Source organism: Geotrypetes seraphini, chromosome 2 (genome assembly GCF_902459505.1).
Source record: "Geotrypetes seraphini chromosome 2, aGeoSer1.1, whole genome shotgun sequence".
NCBI lineage: Eukaryota > Metazoa > Chordata > Amphibia > Gymnophiona > Dermophiidae > Geotrypetes > Geotrypetes seraphini.
In genome coordinates this window covers 427,276,104-427,302,183 of record NC_047085.1, presented here as the reverse complement: position 1 = coordinate 427,302,183, position 26,080 = coordinate 427,276,104, and the positions used below count along the sequence as shown (strand labels likewise).

The window sequence follows — 26,080 nt, the reverse complement described above, 5'->3', positions numbered from 1 at the left end:
TGCAGCAATTAGCCCATGCCCCAGTTCCCGAAGTGAATTAGCCCATGCCCCAGTTCCCGAAGTGGGAAGTGAGCCAAACAGTTAGAGATGGGGCCAAGCTCCAGAGCCATCAGCTCAACCTCCAAGGAAGGTATGTTCTAGCCCCATGCTCCACATCCAGAGTAGTAGTTGCGCACCCAATGCTGTGACGGAACAGAATTTCCAAAAAGAAAAGGGAGAGTAGTCTACCCACAATACGCAGAGACCCCATGTGTAAGAAGAAGCAGTGCTCCATCATCAGAGGTAGAGAACTGAGCTCCCTATACAGAAAGCACTTGTGCATGCTATTGCCCATTTGGAGACCTTGTTGTGTCCCAAATCTCAAAATGGGGCACTTGAATAGATATACATGCAATCACGTTCCCCAGCAGGTAGGAGTCTGAAAGAAGAGGAACCCTACCCACAAGAATGAAAGGGGGGCAGAAACTGTGGTGCTAGGTCCATGCCTGACACCCAGAGATGGGTGTACCTAGATGTGCTCCATACCTATCCTGGGTATGAAGCACACCCCTAGAGTAAGGAAGATGAGCCGGTACCATAGTTGACTGTTGCCCAGCAAGAAAAAGTCAAATCCATCCTAACAGGGCCCGGAAGCTAACCAAGGTAAAGCAGAGCAGACAGCTCAAATAAATAGAAAAATCACCACAGACTGCTGAGCTGCGCCCTCAATGACAGTGGCTAGGGAAGAGCCTGACTCCAAAGGAGGGCATAGCAGTGAATGCTGTTGGTTTTTTGGCTGGAGTAGAGACATGCACTGAATGAGAGAAACAAAATGAAACTCTCAGCAGCACAAAAGTGGGAGAAACAGGGTGAGAAGGCTGAGAACCAGACAATCTCCCAAGGCCCTCAAGCACCAGAAAATGGCAGACTTCAATGCGAGTTCTATCAGGAAAGGCCTGAGCAGAATCCCTGTGATAGGAGACTGGAATAAATTAAGTGTCCCCCCCACCCAACCAAACAGGAGGTTCAGAAAGCAGAAACAAATGTCCTCCAATATGCCCTGTTTAAAAAACAAGAATTGACCAGAAGAGAACCAGCCTCACCAAGTCAGGCCAGTTCCATGCACAGTCGCTGTAGTCGCTCATAAGGAGGGGGTGGGGGAGAGGCCGGGATTCCAAGACTAAAAGAAATCTGTTCATCCTCCCCTCTGTAGTAGCACCAGTTCAGTACAGAATAAAGCAAACTTGTATTGGAGGCTCTAGGAACACCTGTTCCCTGCACAACAATCAAATAGAGCACTGATAAAGAGATGCTCGCCAGCGAACCACTATGCAGGAATTCAACGGCCCTGCTACCTTCAATATGCCCTGTGCACCTAATGAGAAAAAAACAAAAATGAATCAAAGCTGCATTCCCAGATGCCCCTCAGTTAAGGCAGGACAAACATCCTCTGCCACGAAAGAAAATACAACAGCATCCTTTTTTGTTTTAAATCAATGGGGGAATAAAATTAAAAAGGAGTTCTCACCCATTGTGTGGTCCTACTTTTCTGGCAGCCCTCAGCAACAAGCCAACATGCCTAAAAGGGACATCCATGCCAAAGAAAGCCCCCTTCCTATAACTGCAGCATCAGCAGAATATCTGCCCCCCCCCTTTTTTTAAACTTATGAGGAGGGAGAATAGAGGGCTGTGCAGGAGGGACCTGTGTCCCTACAACAGATCAGCTGAGAGCCAAAATGCCCCCAAGTTCAACTGAACTGGGAAACCCAGAACAGGAGCCATCCAGAAGATGAAACCAGGAGCATGCGAGAGACTATCCATCCACCTGCTGGAAAAAGAGAATACTGGCTTACCAAGGAGCTTATCATCCTTTATGACAGAGCTCCGTTTGATGCTCTCTATCTTCACCTGCTGGTGGATGGTCATAATCCACACACCTCTGGATTTATCTGCTGTTGATGAGAAGGAATTAAAAGTTTATTAGAATCAACACTCTCGTACAAGTCTGTAGAGGTTTGGAATGATCTTCCAGTTTCACTTAGATTACAATCTTCTTAAAAGAAATTTCGTAAGCTCCTTAAGAAATAATTATTCCAGAAATTCCTGGGTTGATCTTCATGAAATTTGTTTTTTAGGTTTGAATTTTCTTTTTTTCTTTCATTTGTGCGATACTTGGATATAATTTTGATTGTTAACTGTTCTGGACCCTAATGAGGGGATAATATGGTATACAAAAATTAGATTAGATTGGGAGTGGGGAGGGGGGGAAGCACAGTCATGGAATGACCAACTGAAATCAATGTTTCCCATGAGTATGCCTGGGTACCTGTCACCTGCCACTTTCAAAGAAACACATTCGGCTTTTCACTCTTAAGGCAATTCTTGCATTATTTTCATTAGACAGAGGTTTACTTTGATTGGTATGACAAGATCAGAAATTTGCCTCGACATATCTATCAAGTATAACAAATACTTGCTGCACTTCACTGCACATAAACATACACAGTCCAAAATGTTTCAAGTCACAACTCAAAACAAAGTCTCGAAAGTCCTTGAATACAGTCACAAAGAGAAGGGGAATGGTAGATGTTTGCTGAGCTGTAAGCTTTTCTTCAGACGTTGGATACTTTTTCATCTACCTGAATGTACTGAAAGGCATTTGAGACTTCAAGTTGTATAATTAAAATGTTTTGGAATATGTTTCTCAAGTTGCAGCTTATTTCAGCAGGCAACTTACTCTTTACAACTATGGAAAGCAACATGGCACTTTGGAACATCCTGTAATTCAGCTTCTCTGTAAGAGACTAACTGTTGAGAAGAAGCTCATACTCTGCTTCCTGTTATGGACTCACTAGATTTTCTGGAATAAGAGACAGACAAAAAAAAAAAAAAAATTACCAATTTAGCAATAATAAGTGCATCATTCATGAGGTCCAAGAGAGGGGTCTCTGTGTGAATATTGTAGAAGGCATATGCAGCCTTGAGGGTTTTATGGACAGGGTGGTGCATTACTGTAGAGGGTAGGGTATAGAAACTCAAAAAATCTGTTAAAACGCCATTTGAATTCTGTAGAAAGAAAGAAAGAATAAGAATCAGTTAAGGAGATGCCATCGTCTATGCAAATGTATGGAACTGCTTTTCAAGCAATGCAAAGCATGCACTGTACATATATATTTCTGTAGGGATCCTTCACAATGCTGTACTATTCAAAATATGAGAGGACATAGTGTGACTGCCTCTCCTATAAATGCAGTGTTCTCAGCAAATCCTACTTCCACAGTACACTAAAAACCACAGAGCACAAAAACATGGCCAATGCAGCAAAACACCCTCACCTTATACAAAGTGTGGGATTCATCTGACGTTCAATTGCCCTGTGTCAAAACATTTTGCTGCAGTTATAGTGTTTTCATTGTTACTGTATTACAAATGTCTGTCGGTTGATGTCACTAATTCCATTTATGATGGATACGACCCAAAATGGCCCTTGCTTAAAAATTAGCAAAGACCACTGCCGTAGTCAATTTGTAATTTCTTATAGACAAATATGAATTATTTTGGGCTTGCTTTCTCTATATGCTTGCGCATGAATATGTACATATCACACACACATACATACATAAATTTGCAAACATATACTGTACGCCCAATATCTATATGAGGTAAAAGTGAGCAAACCCCCATTTATTTATCTTTTATTTCACAATATTTTTACAGTTTATTTGCTTAAGTTACCTCTACTACATAGGTGTCAATTATGTGCTCCTGAGGTAGGAACCAATGAGCAACCTCTTCTTCATCCATTACAGGAGCAAGATTAAACTGCTTTAGATAGCTGCCGATTAGCTGCTGTACAGCTTTAATGTCTTTGCATTCCATTCGTCTCAAACCTGCAGTTTTTGTGGCCTTGCCAGGACAAGAGAGAAAAAGAAGAGACAACGAAAATAGAGAAGTTATGCACAGAAACACCAACAGCTTAGAAAACGCACAACAATTTGCTGTACCTAATGTATGTAAGTCCATACCACTCACTGTAAAATGCCCATTAGAGTGAAGTTCCTGAGTAGAGGTCGCCTGCAGCAGGTCCGAGAAGCACAACATGGTGTGTGGTAGCAGGGCGCTACTCAGGAAGATGTTGGTGTCTGTATTAAAGGAGGCATAGCCCCTGACGAAACTAGGAGTGAAACGGTTGGGCAGCCGTCGGGCATAAAGACAAGTGCCTTTCCTTTACAGCACTCTATAGCACTTTATAATTTATGTAGACTTGTTGAAAATTAATTCATATAAAAGAATTAGTTGCATACGCCATTTGCTAAGACCAATGATGAAAACACCACCCAGTAAGGGCACAAATAGAATTAAAAAGTAGTGCCTTGGGTGTTTGAGGTCTAGCAAAAAATTCACTTAATACAGATTTGTCCTCATTATTTGGTATTTATATTTATTGGACATTTCTTTGTTTCCTTATTTAGTTGGGGTGAATATAAAAACAGCGAGTTTTGCCACGCTCTAAACATAAGAACATAAAACAGCATACAGGCAGTTTCTGCTTTGGCAAAAGTATACTATGAAATTCCAAGACTGCACCAATTATACTGGTGGTGATGCCACAAAATTAGTGTTCTCTTCCTCCAGTTGCTGGTTAGGTATACAACCCATTTGTCTGGTCTAACAGGTCTCAAAACAAAATCATCTCATGTGCAATTTGGAGGTACCAAGAGAATGTTAGTTTCTTTCCCAGTGGACTGTGTGAATTTTAACCTTCCCAATCTATAAGTATTCAATATTAAAGACTAAAAAAAATGGTGTTTTGACCTTTGCATCAAGCACAAAGACCCTCTGAGAACACAAAAGAACTTACATCTGGTAGCCTGTAAAGCTTCATTGTTCTTTGTAAAGTCATATTTCTACTCAAATGTGAAAACTTCACCTCCACTAGTTTTCTTGGGTTTAGCGATCGATGCCAGTACCTGAAAATAAAATTCCTGAGCATTTTAGTGCCTCTTCTATTCATAAGATGTTACTCTTTATCATTTCTGTCTACCATATCCCTTTAAGAAGACACTTATTATTGATATCAGACTCAGCAATGGCGAGAAAAATCACCCATGTCTCCAACAGATATTGAGCTTTCACTCCATGCAACCCAACCTACTACCTTATGAAGGGCACCAGAGTAACTATGGAGAATGGAGTAGTACAGCTCAACAGCAGCTCTTGAAGTGTAGAATATGCAAAATTAAAAACAAAACTAAAAACACTGGAAAATATTTTAAGTCTTCTATTGCCATTATTATTATTATTGTCGGAATATGGCACTAAAATATCCAGCTCATTTACCTCCACTCCTCTCCAATGCAGTATATCATTTCAGACCTTTCCCTTGCAAGCACTAATATTCCTAGCTGGCCACTTCACTAAACAAGATAGCTTACTATTAGGGTTGAGAAACTGGCATGCCAGCAAAGTACTGACCCAAACTCATTAACTCCCATTTTATATAGTGCACCCTTTTGGGAGTCTAATTCTTAAAAGTGAATAGGGAGCCAAACTAATTATCTATTTCCAAACTTAAAAGAAGAAATTTTAAACATTTCCAAAGCAGCAGCTTCTACAGAAAATTTTCTGGGAAGGATATCAATCTAAACAATACTATAAAGGGAATACAACAGAGGTTGTGGTAAGAGCGGTTAGTGTAGCTGGTTTTAAGAAAGGTTTGGACAATTTCCTGGAGGAAAAGTCCATAGTCTGTTATTGAGACAGACATGGGGGAAGCCACTACTTGCCCTAGATTGGTAGAATGGAATATTGATATTTTGGGGGGTTTTCCAGGTACTAGTGATCTGGATTGGTCACTATGAAGATGGGCTACTGGACCTTTGGTCTGACCCAGTAAGGTCATTCTTATGTTCTTATGTACGTAACCAAGCAACATTGAAAAACAACTGTTATAAAAAGAAACAGGTGCAGCCCAACTCCAAAATTAAAAAAATGGTAAAAAAAAAAAAATAATAATAATTGGGAGGTGGGCTGCACCTCTCTGTACAATAGTTGTTTTTCCAAGGATATTGGCTACACTCGCATATGTACTTTGTTCAAGCTGTATTATGAAACAAATATCCAAATCACAAGTTGCACTCATGCAGGTAATGATGTCCTCAAAAGAGCTTATTTTTTGTTTCTGGTGCATTTTTTAAAGGACTCTGCAATGTAATACAGAAAAAGGTTGCTAAAGAAATTACTCTACACTGCATGCACCAATTCACCTGTACCCAACTACAACCCTGACACACTGCAATAACAAAATTCCTGAACAGAACATCTACAAACAGGCACTAAAGAAAAATAGAACAAATTATTTTACTGCAGTAATGAAAGTAATTTGGAATTGCTATAATGGCAGAAGTTAAGTTGAAACTTTACATATACTAAGTCAGATGAGTGGCCCAAAAGAGGTGGGGGGGGGGGGGGGGTTAACTCTCCAAATATTATGAACTATACAGTTGGTTGAATATCAGGCGATATCTGGGCTATGCTGTCATTTATCATACTATAAAAAGCTATTCAAACCATCTTTGTACATATTTAACATGCTTACAGAACAAAGTTGATAAAAGGAATGGTGATGTTTGATGCTTTAGCATCTATGGTAGAGTTGCAAAATTCTGGTCTTTGGGCTGTTTATCTTTTAAATAGTCCTCTACCAAGACCAAAAATAAAATGGGAGCAGTGCAGATGGGGAACACAACTGCAAACAGCAGCAATTAGGGAACTAAAGGAGGGATGTATTCACTGTCCCTGTTGTAGTCAGTCCTTTTCTCCTACTCTTCTCTGAGATACACTTCCTATTAGGTTGCAAATGCAGAATACATTAAGACAGGGGTCCTCGAGAGCCGGAGCTAGGTCAGGTTTTCAGGATATCCACAATGAATATGTATGAGATAGATTTGCATGCACTGCTTCCTTGAGATGCAAATCTATCTCATGCATATTTATTGTGGATATCCTGAAAACCTGATCTGGCTCCAGCTCTCTAGGACTGGCATTGCCTACCCCTGCATTAAGATAAAGAGGCAGGGTGGGACTTTGAAAAAAGCACTTTTGTTATTTTCATGCTTCAGAGAATGGTAAGAGCATTAGAAAAGGGATAGTGGTGGAAGCAAGAAAGAGAGCTTGGGAGGAGATATGGATATGAAAGGCTGAGAGTCAGAAATGAGAGAGAACGTGAGAAAACAAGATGGATGACTAGGGGATAGCGCGAGTTTCAGAATAAACCAGCAGTTGGATCTGTTCGGCAGGCAGGAAGTACAGTAATCATCAGATATCCCAGTGAAAACACAAGCACTCACCAAGCCAAGTACTGTATGCCTGGCAGGATACCTCAGGGATTCAGGCGGCTGGATGCTTGGGCAAGTGCCATTATTGGTAATTAGTAATACTTGCAAGGGAAAGGCTCTATAGTATTTAGTCATGTGAAAAAATTAGGACACCCCATGAAATATTTAGTTCTTTCTTATGAAATGTTCACGTATCGATGTCAAATCTTTTTTTTTAATCTATCTCTGGAAAATAAAGTGATGTAATTGCAGGTAAGCAACAAACATTTTCCTTGATTTACTCATGAAACAAAAGATATCCACAAAAATGTGTATTCTAACTGATGAAGGATACCCTAATAGCTAGTGTTACCCCCTTTGGCTGAAATAATTGCCGTTGAGACACTTCTTGTAGCCATCTACCAGTCTCTGACATTGGTCTGAGGAAAGTTTGGCCCACTCCTCAATGCAGAATTCTTTCAGCTGTGAGATGTTTGAAGGGTTTCTTGCATGTACAGCCCGATCGCAGCGTTCCGCCATCTCCCTCCCTCCACCTCACCTTAGATGCCGACTCTGAGTTTGCCGACTTTAATTCTTTTTCTCCCAGTCGCACATGTGCTGCTCAAGTTGTTCAATTGTCTCCTCTGCTGCAACTTCCTGTTTCCGGTTGTGTCAAAGAAGATTGAACAACTTGAGCAGCCGCGTGTGCGTGGCTTTTTGAAAGCGTGCGGCTGGGAGAAAAAGAATTAAAGTCGGCAAACTCGGAGTCAGCATCTAAGGTGAGGTGGAGGGAGGGAAATGGTGGAACGCTGAGATCGGGCGGGAGGGGGCTGCTGGACCACGCGATCCTTGATTGCCTCATTTCAGAGACAAGACCATTCACCGCTCCATGGGGCGGTGAATGGCCTTGTCCCCATCCCCGCTGCGACCACTATTTTTTCTCTCCCCGTTTTGGTGGGTTACTTGCAGCTAGCCGCGGGTAACAACCACCGTGTCATTCTCTACTCAGTAATTAAAGAAATAAGGTCTGGATGAGATGGAAAATATGAAGTCTGCGCTTGTGAAGCATTCATAATTGAGCACTGTGCTGCTGCTGCTACCTGAAAAAGTGCTGTGCTGCCACTTTGAAGAAGTGATGTACTTCGGGTTTTCCTCTTGCTCAAGGGAACTAGCAGTTGCTGGGATTCCAACCTCTGCCTGGAACTCCGAATCCCCTAGGAGAAGTCTCACTGTGAGTCAGTATCGACATGGAATCCAACTTCCAGGCTCCCCAGTCATTATCAGACCAGTTCTATAGCTCTTGTTCAACCACTTCTGCTGTCAATAGTGCACAAGGAGAGACCATGCCATACACAGCCTCCAGCATCTTCCCCAGCTGAGGAAGGAGACCCCTGACAGTTTAAATAGGCTTTCCATAACAAGCTTACAAAGTCTGGAGTAAATCTCTGACTAGGGACCTGTTGGTGTCCATCTGGGAATCTCTTTGTCTTTGTCCATGCATCTGTGCTTCGTCCGCACTCCTTCACAAGACTCCAGGAGGCTTCTTTTTCTCAAAGAAGGGGCCTCTTGCGATCCCTCAGCCTTACTGCTGACAGATGGGGCTAAGCCCACAGCTTCCGCACCTCCCTTTTATGCCCTGCAGCACACACCGCATGGCCACTGTTCAGCTGGCTATCCATTAGAGAAGTCCATCCCTAGTGTTTTCCAGTCAAACTGGGTGGGTCTTGAGGCAGATATGGTTTTTTTTTTAATAGAAAATGGGAAAATCCAAGATGGCTACCACAAAAACGTGGTTGTGGCAAAAACAGCTGAAAAAAAACCCATCCAAGGGTCAAAAAATTCTAGGAAGAGGATCCTAAACACAGCCCTAGAAAATCTTAAAACCATCAAATTCATACCCTCTCCTCCAATTTTCCCATAGATTTGTACAGGCAGTTCTCACTGTCTGTGTGTGTGCTGCAGCTGATATAGAAGCTGGGAAATGGAGAGGACACTGACTCACTTTGCCATCAAGGCCCACATGTTGAAATCTTCAAGATGCCAATTAGATCAAACATCTGATCAGGACCTCAACCCCTGTGAATTCACGTGCGAGTGGGAGGAGGGATTTACTTAGCCGGCACACATTAAGTCTTGCTGGACCGAAAACCAGGGTCAAATAGCCTGCACTCAAGCACCTGATAAATCAGGATGCGATTTAGCTTCAAAGGGAACGGATCCTGAGCTCAAAAGCAGGCTGGCTGGACAGAAACTCAAAGATTACCATCCCAGCTGCAGACTTCAGACACAGAGCCTGCATCCTCTCTCAGGCAGAGCTGCTACCAGGATCACTGGGAGCCATCTCTAAAACCAAAAGCCTCGGCTTCTGAAAAACCTCAAAATAATAAATGGTCAGAGCAGATCAGAAACATCCTTTTCAACTCACTTTCTGAAGGAAAAACTGAAGGGGGCTCCACAGCACCATAGAAGGAGGTGGAGCTGAAGAATATAAATTTCATCCTCCTGCAACCAATTCACAAGTATGGGATGTTCACTTACTTTCAGGACTCATATGCTTTATGTAACAGAATTAGATATGGGTGAAAGCAGAAAAAAATATAGGGCTGAGATAAGAAAGCAAAAAACATGGGTTAGTTTATGGGAGAGTGAAAGTAGTGCAAGAAATAAAGGAGGGGAGTTGGGAGAAAGTTAGAAGGTAGCAAGAGGGTGAACAGGGAGGCAACAAAGACAGAAAGAAGGAAGGCTTATAGGGGGCTAGGTGGGGAGATAGCCAAAAAAAGAGGAAACCATTGGGTTGTATGGTAGCAATGAGTGCACCCATCCTGTAAACAATGACGTACATTCAGCCTACCAATCAGGATTAACTGTAGCTAAATGGCCCTCTCACACTATGATTTTGTAACCTCTGATCTATGAGATTCTGTATTCTAAAATGCTTATTACAAAGACTTTATGTAATTTGGTATTTTTTGGGACTGCTCTTGCTGTGATCAGGAGAGCCTGAAATACCTGCAAGTAGCCACAGGCTTAGGAAGGACAACCCCCGCCGTGTACACGGCCTGAAATATCCCTTCCAGATTTACTCTCCTCGTGATTTCACGGATCAGTACAGGTGCCACTCGTTTCGACCGCAGCTTTTTATGAACACAAAGAAAATTGATTTCTACCATCTTCTTCATGCTAACAGGAAAGGAAAAAAGCATGAAAACAATTAACACATTCAGCAAATAAAGATTTACATTTCTCTAATTTAATACAGAAATCCATTAATCTAGACTCTTGTCCATTTTTTTTTTTAACTTGCTGACGATTTTGAACACTGGGTATCAAAAAGAGACTGATCAAGTATCTCAATCCAGTCCCTGAAAGGAGAAGGGATGAGCTGCAGCATTATCCAACTATAAGCTACTTTGTTGGTACTAAATGTGCATTAGGGCAACAGCCCTTGTTATTGAAATTTACCTCCCTCTTCCAACTATACCAGCTGTTTCTGTTCCTATATATACACAAGATCATGTGTAGGATGATTCTGGTTAAGAGTCAGCACTAAATTAATCAGGAGATTTATTTGATTCATAATATTGAGTGAAGGTAAGTTGAAGGAAGTTTCAAACACTAGTTGCTCCTTTTGAGATGAAAATTTTGCAGTTACTGATTTTTTTGTGCAAAGTGATCACTACAGTCTTAAAAACTATATAAGCCTGGCTCAAAAATTCTTTTTTTTTTTTCCAGGAAGTGTGGGGTGGGAGACAGAGGGAAGAAATCAGTAAAATAGACAAGGACCTAGGGGACAAAAGTAGGTAGCTGGGGATCTGGGTCAACCACATTTCTAGGAGCTCTGAAGTTTTCAGTGACCCTAATACCATGACCTAAGCCATTTTCTCATTGATTTTATACTTGGAAAATATGAAATTACATTTTACCTTCTTTCCTTTAGTCTCTCGAGAGCAGGCCAAACACTGGGGTATACATTCCCCTACCAGCATATAGAGAACTTCAATGTGACCTATAAGACCACTGTGCAGCCTATATCTAATCATATGTTGTTACAACTCCATTAGTTACTTTTGACCTTACTTTTCATTCCCCCCAAAAAAACTTCCATGGTCTCCAAGACAAAAGATAACAAACAGAATGAGTGGAATTTCTTCTGTCCTCAGTCCTGGCCTGTACTAGGGAAAAACTACTGTACCTCTAAAACACCTAAGTCCCATCACCTATCTCTAACCAGGCACATTTTAGATAGGTCTAGAACAGTGGTCTCAAACTTGTGGCCCAGGGGGCCCACATGCAGCCCCCGCCAGGTACTATTTTGAGGCCCTTGGTATGTTTAGCATAATCACAAAAGTAAAATAAAACAGTTTCTTGATCATATGTCTCTTTATCTATAAATGACAATATTATTATTAAGACTTAGCCAAAAGGAAAGATTTATAAACTATAAAGAGTTTTACCTTATGCAAAATTGTCATTTCTTTAATAAGACATTAACTATTTTTTCTCAGGCCCTCCAAGTACCTACAAATCCAAAATGTGGTCCTGCAAAGGTTTTGAGTTTGAGACCACTGGACTTAGAAGGACTAAAAAGTAAAGACAATTAGAAGGTAAGAGCTAATTCACCTTTCTTAGCATCCCTCTAGACCAGTGGTTGTCAACCTCTCTTCTGTTGTAACACATCAAACACTAAAATTCACAGCTGAACAAAGCACACACAAATATTTCATTGTTTAACTAAGTTTCATATGAATTTGCCCATCCCATATCAAAAAGCTGATTTCTCACTTGACATACAAAAAAACAAATATATATTCAAATTCTAGTGTCACCCCAGTAAGAGCAACACAAAATCCCTCCATTGCTAGATACTGTGAAGCAACACAAAAACTTCCAACACACTGGTTGAAAACCACTTCCCTAGACCAGTCCAAATATGTGGGATATACCACTGCAGTAACTCTATAGGTGGGCTACTGCATTGGCTCCAAATTATGCATTCTCCCAAACTTGCAGATCAAATCTATGATGTTTCATAAATAAATGCAGGGATTTCGTTAGCTGCCTTGCAGATATCCTGTAGAGGAATAAGGCTATGTTCTGCCCTGGATGTCACTTATCCCCTGGTCGAATACACTCCAAAGATAAATGAGACAGAACAACCCTTGAGCACCTAAACTGAGGCAACAACAGGCTTCCTAAAAAACCGCACCTACCAAGTCTATAATGAGGGAACCTACTCCCATACCTGGTCCAACCCCTGTGGAGTTCCACAAGGCTCCCCCCTATCACCTTCCCTATTCAATATCTACATGGCATCACTGGGACACATGTTATCTGACCGAAAGCTGAAATCCTACATTTATGCAGATGACATTACAATTGTCATCCCCATCTCCTCATTGTCACAAGAAACAGAACAGCACATCTCATCTGTACTCACCATGGTCGAACACTGGACCACTCGGTTCAAACTAAAACTAAATCCAGAAAAGACTAAACTCTTCCTTGCAAGTCCATCCACAAATTAACGACCACCACCCTACAACTCAATGGTCTAACTTACCCTATCAATCCCACCATCAAAATCCTTGGAGTCATCCTAGACCGCTGCCTGACCTTCGAAGACCACACTAATGCCCAGGTCAAAAAATGCTTTTACACCCTCTGGAAACTCCGTACCATCAAACATTACTTCGACTTCCCCTCCTTTAGACTGCTGGTCCAATCCCTAATCTTAAGCACCCTGGATTACTGTAATATCATATATTTGGGCTCCTACGAGAAAACCATATCAGTCCTTACTACATTTTCAAATTTGCCTGCCTCTGCTTCAAAACCTTAACTGGCTTGGCCCCGATATATCTGTCTCACCACTTTGCGTTCCCAGGCACCAATCGCACGCGCAATGCCTATCTGTTTACCTACCCATCCCCAAAGGGATGCACCTACAAAAGATTCCTTAATAGAACTCTCATTCCAAGCTGGCAGATGGACAGATTGCCTGATCACCCTCATCTCATCTGCCCCATCTTACTCATCCTTCAGGAAATCTTTCAAATCTTACCTCTATGATAAATTTCTCTAACCCCTCCCCTCCAATTAACCAAACTCTACCACCTCTCCTCCCCCCCGATCTCTCCTTTCCTCTCCCTCAATCCAACACTCCCATCCTCCTTACTTACCCCTCCCCTCTCGGCACCCTCCCGTAATTGATACTGGTTGCACTTTCTTGTCATTTACCACTCTGTATCCTCGCTACATATGTACAACTATCTTTGCATAGTAAACCGCTTCAACCGCATTATACAGTCTCTTGCATTGTATCTTGCTCTACAAGTCTCTCGCACTGTACTTTCATTGTATAAATATCTTTGCTATATATATATATATATATATACACACAGTCTCTTGCATTGTAAATTTGCATTGTATTTTCGCTGTATAAACACCTATGCTGATTATGTACAGTCCCCTGCATTGTAAACTGCTCTCAACTGAATAGTACATTCCCTTACATTGCATCTTCGCTGTATATGTACATTCTCTTGCATTGTAAACCGCTCTGAACTGTTGTGGTACTGCGGTATACAAAAATAAAGATATTATTATTATTAATCCATCTTGCTATAGTCGCTTTCACAGCTGCTGATGCTCCCTTCTTGTACCCTCCAATTAGGACAAACAGTTGATCCAATCTCTGGAACTCCTCAGTACTCTTGATATATATCCTCAGACCTCTCTTCACATCCAAAAGATGTGATTGACGCTATTTTCACTTCTTCCTAACGAGATTCTCCTTGCGGAACAAATCGCCAACAAGATTGTCTTCAGTGGCTCAAAGGGTTGCTGTGACAATGTGGAACCACTGGGTGTCATGGGATGGGGTGTCCATATCAACTTCTCATCAGTAAGTGATGCATTTTGTGAGGGTGGTGAAGCCAAGGGCCTCCTCAAAACTTTTAACTAACTTATCAAAGTTCTTTCCAAACAGCAATTTCCCATGGGAGGGGAGCTTGTTAAGCCTCACTTTCAATGCACATCTGCTGACCCACTGTGCAACAACAGTGACCTGTGTGCTGGCACTATGAGTATCATTCCTTTTTAATGAAGACTGAATGAGATCATATATGTCTGTTAGGAAGACTAAGCCCATCTCCATCTTACTGATTTCCGTGCAAATCCTCTGCAGGGACTCCCCAGGTCAGTCAAAATCAACTCAACCCAACAAACAAGCTCTAGCCACATATCTGCCACCTTCACACCGCCTCGAGTCCAAAGGCCAAGATATCTAATGCTTGCTTGGGAAAGAACTTCAAGAGGCAATCTTGTGGATCTTCAACTGGCAACCCCACCTTCCACTGGGATAGCAGTCTTCTTGGTTACAGCTGTCTCTCCATGTATTGGCAGCATTTGCAGGACAGCAAACTAAATATTCCACAAACAATTTGGTATTGCTGTACCAACCCAAGTGAAAGGTCACACCGCATTAAAGCAATGACTAGAAGTATCAAGTTCAGAAGGATGCTATAGGCAGGGTCTAGACTCTACACAACTCATGCCCCCTCACCAAAACACAGCTCCAGGCAACAACTGAGGGGCAAGTAGTTTGGGAGGCAATCCAAACTCTCCAAGACAGCCAAGCAGAGAAACAGAAACAAAATCTTTTTTAGTACAAATTTAAGAACTAGGGATGGAACTGGGCAGATTTACATGGTCTGTGTCCTGTATATGGCTAATTGGGATGGGCTGGGGAGGACTTTGGGAAATCCAGTTATTTGGAATAGTTTAGATAAGCTGGAGTAAGCTTCAATAGCAACTCTTAGCAGTTGGAACCTAAGAACTGTACCAGGCAGACTTCTAAAGTCTATGCCCAGAAATATAAGACAATTTAATAATGAATTTATAATGCATGTAATTATTGGGCAGGCTGGACAGATCATTCAGGTCTTTATCTACTGTCATTTACTACGTTGCCACTTGTCCTCTCCTAAACACTCAAAGTTTTACCCCTGGGGGGAGGGGGAGGGGGAGGGGGAGGGGAGGAAGGATTGCTGAAGTACTAAAATTCTGCATCCCTAAAGCAGAAAAGAGATTTTGACCATCAGGTGCAACAACACTCCTGGGGCAAAAGTAGAAAACACTGGCCCTGTCCCTTGACATAATACACTCCCCCTGCCAAAACCCTTGTCCTACATCTAACCAATCTGGGCTGCACAGGAATACACACTAATCCATCATCTGCTAGACATTGAAAAAAACTGGCAGAATGTAGGCTGAATAGGGGTTTATATGCTACACTGAAGCATTCTCAGTTTCCATGTGCTAGTAGGAGTGAGTATTCCTAAATGTTTAGACTGGTCTAGAGGAATGCTAAAGAAGTTCAGGAATCTGCATTGCATTGCAGTACAAATAAAAAGTTACACATTAGTTAAATCAAATGAAGAAATTTCTCTTAGCCAAATTGTTTGGTATTAAGGAATTGTTTAATTGCCTCTGGTACTACAAACTGAAACAGGACTGTAAAAAAAACAAAATACAGAAGAATCTCAGCTAACCGGCATTCAATTAACCGACACTCTCCACCAACCGGCAAAAAAATCGTTTGCAAAAAATTATTGTCTCCCACGCTAAGACAATGTCCAAAGTCGTGCTCCTGACCCAATAACCTCTCCTCCCTCCCTTCAGCTCCTGGAGCATCGCGGCAGCCACCAATCTCCTTCCCTCCAGCTTCCAGAGTATTGCAGCAGCCATCAATCTCCTTCCCTCCCTCCGTTCCCGAAGCTGCAGAGCCGGTCCTGACAACCCCCTTCCTCCCTCCGTTCCCGAAGCAGTAGAGCCGGTCCTGACAATCTCCTCCCCCCCTCCCTGTCAATGTAGTGGCAGTTGGCAAGCAGAGGAAGCGCTGGTAAACAGGCAGCTTCAGGTCAGCCCTGGCAGGGACTTTCCTATACTGCGTCCCTTCCAACACAACAGAAGAAAGGGGCTTATAGTTTTTACTAAGTAGAGATCTTGCTACATCTAATAACAAGCATAAAACTAATTCTATATTATGATGACATTTTCTAAATCCTGATAGAGATAAACATAATATGTCATGTGAAGATAGTCGTTAAGCTGGATACAAACTGAACCCATCAGTTTTACACACAGAGGTATGGATGCTTCCGGTTTGTAATTGCAGAACAAATTTAATGATTCTTTAGGATTTTTTTACCTTTTCCTTTTTCCCTCGTCATCTCTCCTGCTCCCAATACTTATACCAATTCTGCTGATAAAAAAGGTACTATGACTGACTATGACTTTCTGCTTCTACATAACAAATTAACTGCCATACTGAGTCAGACCAATGGTTCATCTAGCCTAGTATCCTGTTTCTAGCAGGGCCAAGTGCCTGGAAGATTCACAAAAAGTAGCAAGATTCCATCCTTATTACCTTCATACTCTGGCACAGCAACATGGACACTGCTCAGGGTTAGGGTTACCTGACATCCGGATTTCCCCGGTCAAGTCCTCCTTTTGAGGACATGTCCAGGGCTCTGGACGGTTTTTCAAAACCTGGCACTTTGTCCAGGTTTTGAAAAGCTGCGTCAGGCAGGGAGGAAGGGGACATTCAGAGTACAAGTCGATAGAGGGATTCATTGTGGGAGGAAGTATAGGGGTTTGAAAAAGGAATGGAAGGAAGTTGGAAAGTTGTAGGGAGGGAGAGAAAAATCAAGTCTGATAATGGTAGAAAATTTTTATTTTCAACTTTGCTGTTGCATTAATGTCTTTTCTAGGTCTACAGATTCCTATGAAATTTTCTTTGTAAAATAATGTTAGGGAGGTATAAATGAAAATATTAACATTTTAAATCAACTAACATCTTCCCTAGATCTGGCAAGGCTATTACTACTACTGCTACTACTTATTTCTACATAGTACACTTGGTTATATGACAGGAACATGCAAATGACAGGGTTCCTTTATTCAGAGAGCACAGATATGGCACCAGACATTCTGTAGAGTATCCTTTGCAATGTCAAAACACCAAGAACTATCAAAAGCACCTAAAATAGGTTATTATAATAAAGAACTCATCAACCTCGTTGGAGTCTCTCCATTTTCTGTTCATGCATAGCTTATATAAACCTTGGCCAGATGCAGCAATGAAGTTTGGATCATCTAAATACTCAAAACTTTCTGCTTTTGTATCACTAGTGATTGAGTAAAATAGCAAATGTACTTACCTGTAGTAGGTGTTTAAGGACAGCAGGCCAATAATCTCACTTGTAGGTGAAGTCATCCACGAAGTGCCAGTGCAGATGTTTAAAAAGTGTGTGTATGCCTTTAAAACTTCAAGACAGCATCCCACTGTGCATGTGTGGGTGCCTTGCCACAGGCTTCACAAGTACCAGGCCAGCAGTATAATATATCGCTAAAGAACAGATTCTTAGGGGGAAGTGGGAGGGTATGTGAAATTATTGGCCTGCTGTCTTCGGAGAACACCTACTATAGATATGGACCTTTTCTTTCTTTGAGAACAAGCAGGACAAAGTAATCTCACATGTGGGAATCCCTAGCTACCAGTCTAATCAAAAACAAGAACATTAGGACAATAGGAACTTGCAACAGCAAGTTCAAAGATCAATTAACCTGGAGGTGCAGCCTGAGTGTGATACCCATCCAAATGAGCTCCCTACCCTAGGTTGGATGCATTCAACATCATCACATTGTGATGCTGAGGAATGTGGAATGAGAGTCCCATCATCAAAATAGATTTAATTGTCCACCATAGTAGGGACTTTACGAGGTCTGGTGTTATCCAGATCACATCTGCTAGGTTCCTAAAGGCCTGAGATCACTGGGAAGCTAGAGTCTACTGGGCTGTTCTCATGTGTATTCGTGCCAAAGAATGACATGCACATTGGATGACATGTGGCCCGGTAACCTCAACATCTGCCGAGTTATGACTAGCTGGCAGGTGCAAAACCGAATGGCTAGGGCGACTAAAGTTTCTGTGTCACAGGGAGAAATGCTCGCACCTGCACTGGAGTTAGATGGGACCAATCAATTGTCCATGTAAGGAAACACATGCACTCCCTGTTTGCATAGTGGCGCTGCGACTATCGCTAGACATTTGGTAAAGACCCTGGGAGCAGACACAAGGCCAAAGGGCAAAACATAGTATTGGAAGTGATGTGTTCCCACCCAAAATATGAGATATTCCCTGTGATATGGAAGAATCGGGACATGTGTGAAGGTATCCTTTAAGGCAAGCGAGAATAGCCAATCTTGTTCTTGAATCACTGGGAGAAGGGAGGTTTTCCATACCAAACTTTTCTTTGACTAGATATTTGTTCAAGACCCTTCGGGCTAGGATGGGATGCATCCCCCCCCCATCTTTTTGGAAATAAGGAAATACTTGGAATAGAATTCCAGACCTTCTTCTCCTGGTGTAAAATGTTTGACTGCATTGGCTTTCAGAAGGACAGAGTTCCTCCAGAAGTAATTCCTTCTTTCGAGAGCTGTATGTAGTGGCTCTAGGTGGGGGGAGGTAATTTGATAGTCTTTCTGCCAAATTAGAGCATAAGCTAAGCAGACTATTTGCAAAACCCACTGGTCAGAAGCTATAAGTGGCCACCTTTGTTGAAAAAAACTTCAGTTTCCTACCTACCGGTAGGTCATCCAGAACAGTTACTTTGACTGTAGCTATGCTCTGATGGAGCCAGTCAAATATTTGTCGCTTGTTTTGACTGAGGAACCAGCTAGGGCTTCTGTGTACGCTGTTGAAGTAGACAAGTGCACTGGAGTGAAGTTGCTGAGTGGGCCAGAAAGAAAAAGCATATTTACGTCTAAGTGAATAATAGGATGTTTGATTTAACTTGCTCAAAAATCTCCTCAAGGAGGAGGCTCCAGAAGGTGCTTGCTGGGAGAAGAGCATCGATTGTATTAGTATGTTTTTTGATAAGGGCCATGACCTCCTGCACCCTTTCTCCGAAATGGTTATCTCCACAGCAGGAAGCATCCGCCAACCTCAGCTGGACAGCTAGGTCCAAGTCAGAGGCACACAGCCATGAGTCTGTGCATCGCTATACTTTGGGCAGAGATAGTGGATGCTACATCAAAGGTATCATACACACCCCTGGCCAGAAATTTTCTACAGGCCTTCTGCTTTCTGGTCAACTGGCAAAGATTCAGCCCGCTCTGGTGGGAGAATATTTGCCAAATCATTTGTTTATACTGCATATCAAAGACAACAAGCAGATGCTTGTGTACAGTTAGTATGATTGAACATGGGAAATGAGCATAGAGACCTGATAGATTTTCCACCCAAATGAATCTAAAGTTCTAGTTTCTCTGCCTGGGGGCACTGAGGCAAAATCTCTAGAACTTTTAGCTCATTTGAGCATGGATTCTACTATCAAGGAACAATGAGGCAGTTGGGGCTTATCAAAGCCTATGTGCTCTGGATCCAATACATAGTGTCAATATTTTTAGGCAGAACTGGGACAGAGAAAGGACTCCCAATTCTTCAGTGGAATGTTCTTCAAGATCCTGTGAAGAAGGACAGTTACAGCCTCTCTAGGTGAATCATAGGCCAGGACCTCAGTCATCTTAGCCCTGGGCTCATCCTCCATTTTCAAATGAATTGGCAGCCCCATCTCCTTTACAAAAGATGGAAAGGAAAAGGCTCTCAGGTGGAGATCTTCTTTCTTCTTCAAGCAGGGAGGTGTCTGATAGAATTCCATATGACTCCTCTGAGAAGTAATGTAAATCTTCATCAGACTCCTATAAACAGTCTGCATTGGTGTCAGCAAACATCCTCATGGAAGAGCTGATACCTGGCCTAAGTCATGAGGAACCATGCCCCATGCCTGAACGGCACCAAGAAGCAGGTTCTCCTCTGAACTACAGCAAAACTTCCTCCATCAACGTCAAGAGAGTGCCCGCATGGGCTGGCGCTGACATTAGAGACTGCATCATGGGCTGGAAACCCTGCAGATGCCAAAGATGGTGATTTAGTTTGCATTGCCAACAACCCCGCTAAGCATCCACAGAGTATGGCCCAGATCCAACTATCAAGGGCCACCATCGGTAAAGGCTGGGGCATTGGGTCGGTAGCAGCCTGCAAAATTACTAGTGCCTATGTGTACACACCTCTTGGATGGAGGGGAGGGGAAGCAGTCCTCTGGCATAAATGCTTCTTGGGTGTCACATCCAATGGTGTCCCGGTGTTTCCAGCAGCAAGCATCAAGAGAGACCAATGTTTGTGCTTCTTGGCCTTTGCTGACACACTGCATCGATCTCTTGGCACTGCATCGATCTCTTGGTACTGATGAGGATGACATTAAATTCCCATGTCTCAGTGTTAGGTCCGATGCTGATCAGTCCCTATGATCCTGCTCAATCACTTGCGTCAAGGCAGATGAAGACCCACTATGTGTGTGGTGACTCCCAGTGATGGTTAGAGGTCTTTGCTTCATGCAGGCTGTGGTCCTGATGCCGATAATGATGTCATTGTTTCTGAGCTTCTCTGGATTTCCATGTTCTTTTCTGCATACACAAGCAAAGAAGTTTAAATGATTATGTTCTAGCCCTAAGCACTGAATACACCAGGAATGGGCGTCAGATACAGAGATGGTTTAATTGCATTGGGTACAATGCTTAAAGACATGGAAGGAAAAACAGCTGTGGCAAAATCAAATGATTCTATGGTGAAAAAAGGGGCATATACTGGTCTGTTTTTAACGAATGATGCTCAACACAAACAGCATGCAAATTATATTCATGCTGTTAGGTGTTTAGCTTTGGTTGCTAAAGGGGTCGCTACACCCTGGGGCATGCCAACAAGAGAGCTGTGCACTAGGCACAACTCTTCTGTGCATATCCAGGGAACCCCGACTCCCTTGAAAAAAAAAAGTTGTCCAGTGGACCTCCCCCAGCCTAAAAAAATCCCTGATGCTCCAACACTCCTCCCAAGCCCAAACACATTAATCCCTGGTGGTCCAGTAGCTGGGACACGCCTCACAGCACTCCTTGTTCCCTTTCCCCCAGCTGTGGGTGGGCCAGCCTGTACCTTTTTTGAAATGGCAGGAGGGAGTTGGCATCCTTTCCTCTCCCATGCCTCCTGGTCTGTCCCTTCATCCCAGGCAGGGCACTGCTATTTTGAAGAGGTGGGCAGCAGAGACAGGAATGCCTACTTCCTCCTGCCACTTCGGAAAAGGTACAGGAGAGGGAGGGGTGCTTAGTTTTGGTCCCGGCCGGCCAGCCCACCCCCAATCAGGGGGAAGGAGAATTGTTGAGCTGGAACACCTAGCCTGGCCTGGGGATTTCAGGCGGGAGTCTGCTGAACCACCAGGGGCATTTAAAGCGAAGGGAGGTCAGGAGGGGGTTTACTGGACCTGCTGGACAAGTTTGCATGCTAAAAGGTGGGTGTTCCTTGCTGTGCATTACACGGTATGCTCATTTTAATTTTAATGAGATCCTTGTATTGCACTTGCATAGGTTTTTGGTGGCTACTACTGCTATTGGTAAACAGGTAAAGCCATCAAGAACCCTTTTGTTCTGGTTACAACCAGTCTTGCTTGCTTGGTAAGCTTTTGAGCATCTGCCCCTGTGAAGGGAAGGCACCCCACAACAAAACCCATTGAAGATGAAAACGAGGCTGAGAGGAGCCGCTGACCATCAATCTCTCACTACAGATGAGAAAATATTGCTGGTCCCTCGCTCGAGAGGCTGACAGGAAGGCACCCGTGCATGGTGGTGGGACGCTGTCTCAAAGTTTTAAAGGCATAAATAAGCTTTATAAGCATCTGAACCGGGGCTCTGTGGATGACGCCACCCATGTGAGATTACTTTAGTCTGCTTATCTTGGGAGGAATTATCATTTCTTTATTATCAGCTCTGATGAATGAAGTCATACAAGTAGACATAGCACCTCACTACACTTTCTTATACATTTATTCCAAGTTTTATTTTTCTGCAACTCATCCTTTTGTAGTGATGATACCAAAGTTTCCAAGTTTTATTAAAAATTTGATAAAACGCTTAACAAACATTTCTAAGCGATTTACAATTAAAAGAATCAGGGTAAAACACTTAAATCATACCAGACCAAAACAAGACAGTCACTAACAGGAACAACAAGGAAGGAGGGGAGAACTACAAATGTAACAGAAGAGAAACAATAAATAGGTAAACACATAAGGGTAGCCTAAAAAAGGCTGGTTATAACTGTGGAGAAAGTAATTAATTTTATGAATCTAAAATGTGTCTCTAACTTCAACTCTCAAATGCGTCGTTAAAAGAAACTTTTGAGTGAACTTTTGAATTTATCTAATCGTGTTTCTGCTCTAATAAAGGATTGCATAAATAAATAATCTTCCCTGTGTACAACTAGCCCCTCTAGATACAAACCAATTATATATTTCCTATCAGAATTTAAGTAATCATGGTGATTTTTTTTTTTTTTTGTCAGATAGCTTCTGATGTGCAAAGTCAGTCCAAAAACTACTGCCAAATAGAGGCTGTTCCGAAAAATCCCCTTCTGAAGCTTTGCATATAATGTAGAGTTCCAAAAATCTCTTTGGCTACACTGCATCTTAGCACAGGCAAGTTTCCTCTCTGAGCAACATTGATGAGTTGGACATGACAATCAGTCAAACTCATATTGAATTGGGAGTATCATGCTATAATGTTTGTTTTATAAGGAACTCAAACATTTCATTACATATGTCATTTGTACCACTGTCTCTGAAGCAGAGAATTACACTTCTTGACTAAAACAGTTTATGAAATAACCAGATTACACTGAAATGTAACAGGATGCTTACTTACTTGTCATAAATACTTATGTTAGCAGGAATGGCGCTTATGAACCCTACTAATTTCTTGTTTGAAGAGACTCGAACTCCGCAATGCCACTGGGGTAGCCAGCCTGGAGGACGCAGTGCCCTGAAGTAAGTTTCATATTATAAATTTGTATTCAATTAAAAAATATATGATGTTAAACCCAACCCTCCCCCCCTCTTTCATGAAAATATAGAAAAGCTTTATACTCACCACTGCAGGAATTCAGAGGAGTAATCAAATCTGAACATATTGTCATCATCTTCTACATAATTCTCATTTAACAATGTATAGAGTTCTTTTAACTGTAATGTAAATTTAAAATAAAGAAAAAATATTTTAGAACCCACGAACACAAAGAAAGCTGAAATTAAACATATAATTTTATTCAAGTACCTAATAAATCAGAAATTTTTACTTACAACCTCAGCATCGCTTAAATCCAAAGTGTCCCACGTAAAACCTTGAGGTAAAGAGTATGGCTCCTGACGGACATTGTCTTTATCCGGTTCAATTGCACCATGAGATGTTATAACTTCATCTAATATTAAAAAAGGAATGAAATATGAAATTGAATTTACCAAGGCAACAATTCCTTTACAAAACATTTAGAGATTAGTAATTTGAATGCTTTAATATTCAACTATAAAACAGCTTTGGCTGGCTGAGGAAGACCTATACAAACTGAACTGCAGTAAACTGAACTGGTCAATCATTTCTGAACTAGTGTGGTTGTAGAAAACTGTTCAATTGCTTCTCCATATGCATTTTGCAAAATGCTTTTTGTCACCAAGCCTACCTGGATTTCCATTGGTAAGACCACATCTAGAAGCATATCTAAAAGTGAAGTTACTCACCTGAAGCAGATGTTTTCTGAGGACAGCAGGTCAGATTACCACAGATAGAGGACCTCACAGATAGAATGGATGTTGCCCAGTATTCAGAACATTCCTGAAGCCTTTGCCAGGCATGTGCGGGAGCCTTCCCACCTGCTCTACTCCCACAGTTGGATAAAAAACCAAAGAATACAACTCTTAGGGGAGGTGGAATGGATATGGTAATCTTTGTCCTGCTGCCCTTGGAGAACACCTACTACAGCTGAATAACTTTGTTTTCTTGTAGGACTAGAAGGACAAAAGAATCTCAGTTGGGAATCCCTAGCTACCAGGCTCATTGATAACAATAAGTGATGGTCAATAGGGACTTGTAGCAGCAAGGCCCCTCAGCCAATAACTCTAAGCACTTCCTGCTGTGAAGGTGCAGACTGGAACAGAAATGAACAAGCCAAGGAGGGTGGAGTTGAATTCTGGATGCCAAATGAATTCTGAAGAACTGCCTAACAGACAGTAGTGAGATGTAACTGTGGGGCCTGAAGACAACATAGCAGCTCTGCCCCCATCTTGTTTGGGTCAAAAGAAGCAAAAAGCTGAGTGGACTGTCTATGAGCTTTAGTCTACTCCAGATAAAAGGCTAAGGTTTGCTTGCAGTCCAAGGTGTGCAGTAGTGTTGCCCGACTGACGATTCAAATTGATTTACCAATTCAAATCAGGTGAATCGATTCGATTTACAAAAAAAAAAAAAAATCGGCCTCTTGATTCAATGCCTGACCCTTCCCCTGTGCCTTCCTAAAGCAGGAGGCAGCGCTGTTACTTGCTGGCCATCTGCTGCCGCTCCTGCTTGAGGGGAGAGAGTCAGTCAGAAAGGCCTGCATGTTCCCCCAGCTTCCCCGCTTTTACCTTAAGCAACTAATACAGCAGCCTGCAGGATTGCTGGTGCTATAGCGATCCCTGCAGTTGCCCATCATCCTCAGCGGCACATTCTCTCTGCTACGGTCCTAACCCAGGATCGCGGCAGAGAGAACGTGCTGCTGAGGATGACGGGCAGCTGCAGGGATCACTATAGTACCAGCGATACTGCAGGCTGCTGTATTAGCTGCTTAAAGTAAGAGCGGGGACGCTGGGGGAACATACAGGCTTGCGGGGGGAGCAGGCCTTCGCGGCGGGGAGGAAGAGAAAGAGTACCTTCATAGCATGGGGGGGGGGGGGAGCAGGCCTTTGTGGCGGGGAGGCAGGCCTGTGCAGAGGGAGGAGGAGGAAGAGTGCCTTCGTGGCAGGAGGCAGGCCTGTGCAGAGGGAGGAGGAGGAGGAAGGAGGAAGAGAGGGGAAGGGAGATGCCAGACCTGGGGTGAAGTGAAGGGAAGAGAGAGACCAAACCAAAAAGAGGGGGAGGAAAGCAGAGGAGAGGTGCTGGACTAATGGAGAGAGGGAGAGAGAAATGCAAGACCACAAGGGGAAGGGTACAAAAGGGACAGATACTGCTCCAGGGTGCAGGATGGCGGAAGAGATAGTAGGAGAAAGCCTGTACCTGGGGAAGGGGACACAGGAGGTAAAGAAGAGAGAAATAAGAAGCTGGATATGGGGAGAGATAAGATGCTGGGCATGGAGGGAGCATAGGAACAGGGACACAAGGGGGACAGTACTGGAGAGGAGAATAGGGACACAGAAGAGAGATGCTGGATGAAAGGGTAGATGAGAAAAGGAGAGATGGTGCATCTTTGGATGGTGGGGTCCATTGCTCCAGCTGCAGGGGGATGGAGATGAACAAAAGGAAAGATGCCAGACCTCCGGGGAAGGAAAGAGAAAAAGAAGGGGAGGACAGAGATGGAAGATGGATGGTTAACACGGAGAAAGAAGAAAGAAGGAGAGCCTGATCAGAAGACAACCAGACCAACATGATTTGAAAAATGACCAGACAACAAAAGGTAGTAAAAATAATTTTATTTTCTGTTTTGTGATTACAATATGTCAGATTTGAAATGTGTGTCCTTCCAGAGCTGGTGTTAGACCGTGAACATGAGCTAGGATTTAACAGAGAGAGGAAAAGTATTTTTTGTTTGTTTATTTTGTTTACACCACAAGACCAGTGTGGGTAGGAGAGGGTGAAGAGGCTATAAAATAAAC

The 26,080-nt window shown here is 42.6% G+C and overlaps 1 protein-coding gene across 6 annotated transcripts in view; it reads right to left on the bottom strand.

Moving 5' to 3' along the window:
* NMT2 (N-myristoyltransferase 2) overlaps positions 1 to 26,080 on the bottom strand; it is an 88,826-nt gene that overhangs the window by 28,242 nt on the left and 34,504 nt on the right. For 3 of the 6 annotated variants that reach the window (XM_033931208.1, XM_033931207.1, XM_033931211.1), the window contains exons 4-10: positions 23,543 to 23,661; positions 23,334 to 23,425; positions 23,109 to 23,225; positions 10,305 to 10,475; positions 4,841 to 4,949; positions 3,715 to 3,885; positions 2,878 to 3,045 (exon numbers count right to left, since the gene is read on the bottom strand). In XM_033931208.1, the coding sequence (XP_033787099.1) occupies positions 2,878 to 3,045; positions 3,715 to 3,885; positions 4,841 to 4,949; positions 10,305 to 10,475; positions 23,109 to 23,225; positions 23,334 to 23,425; positions 23,543 to 23,661 (947 nt within the window). Of the gene's footprint in view, positions 1 to 1,832; positions 1,932 to 2,877; positions 3,046 to 3,714; positions 3,886 to 4,840; positions 4,950 to 10,304; positions 10,476 to 23,108; positions 23,226 to 23,333; positions 23,426 to 23,542; positions 23,662 to 26,080 lie in introns of those variants that run through there. The other 3 variants (XR_004538133.1, XM_033931209.1, XM_033931210.1) reach the window with 3 other exon arrangements.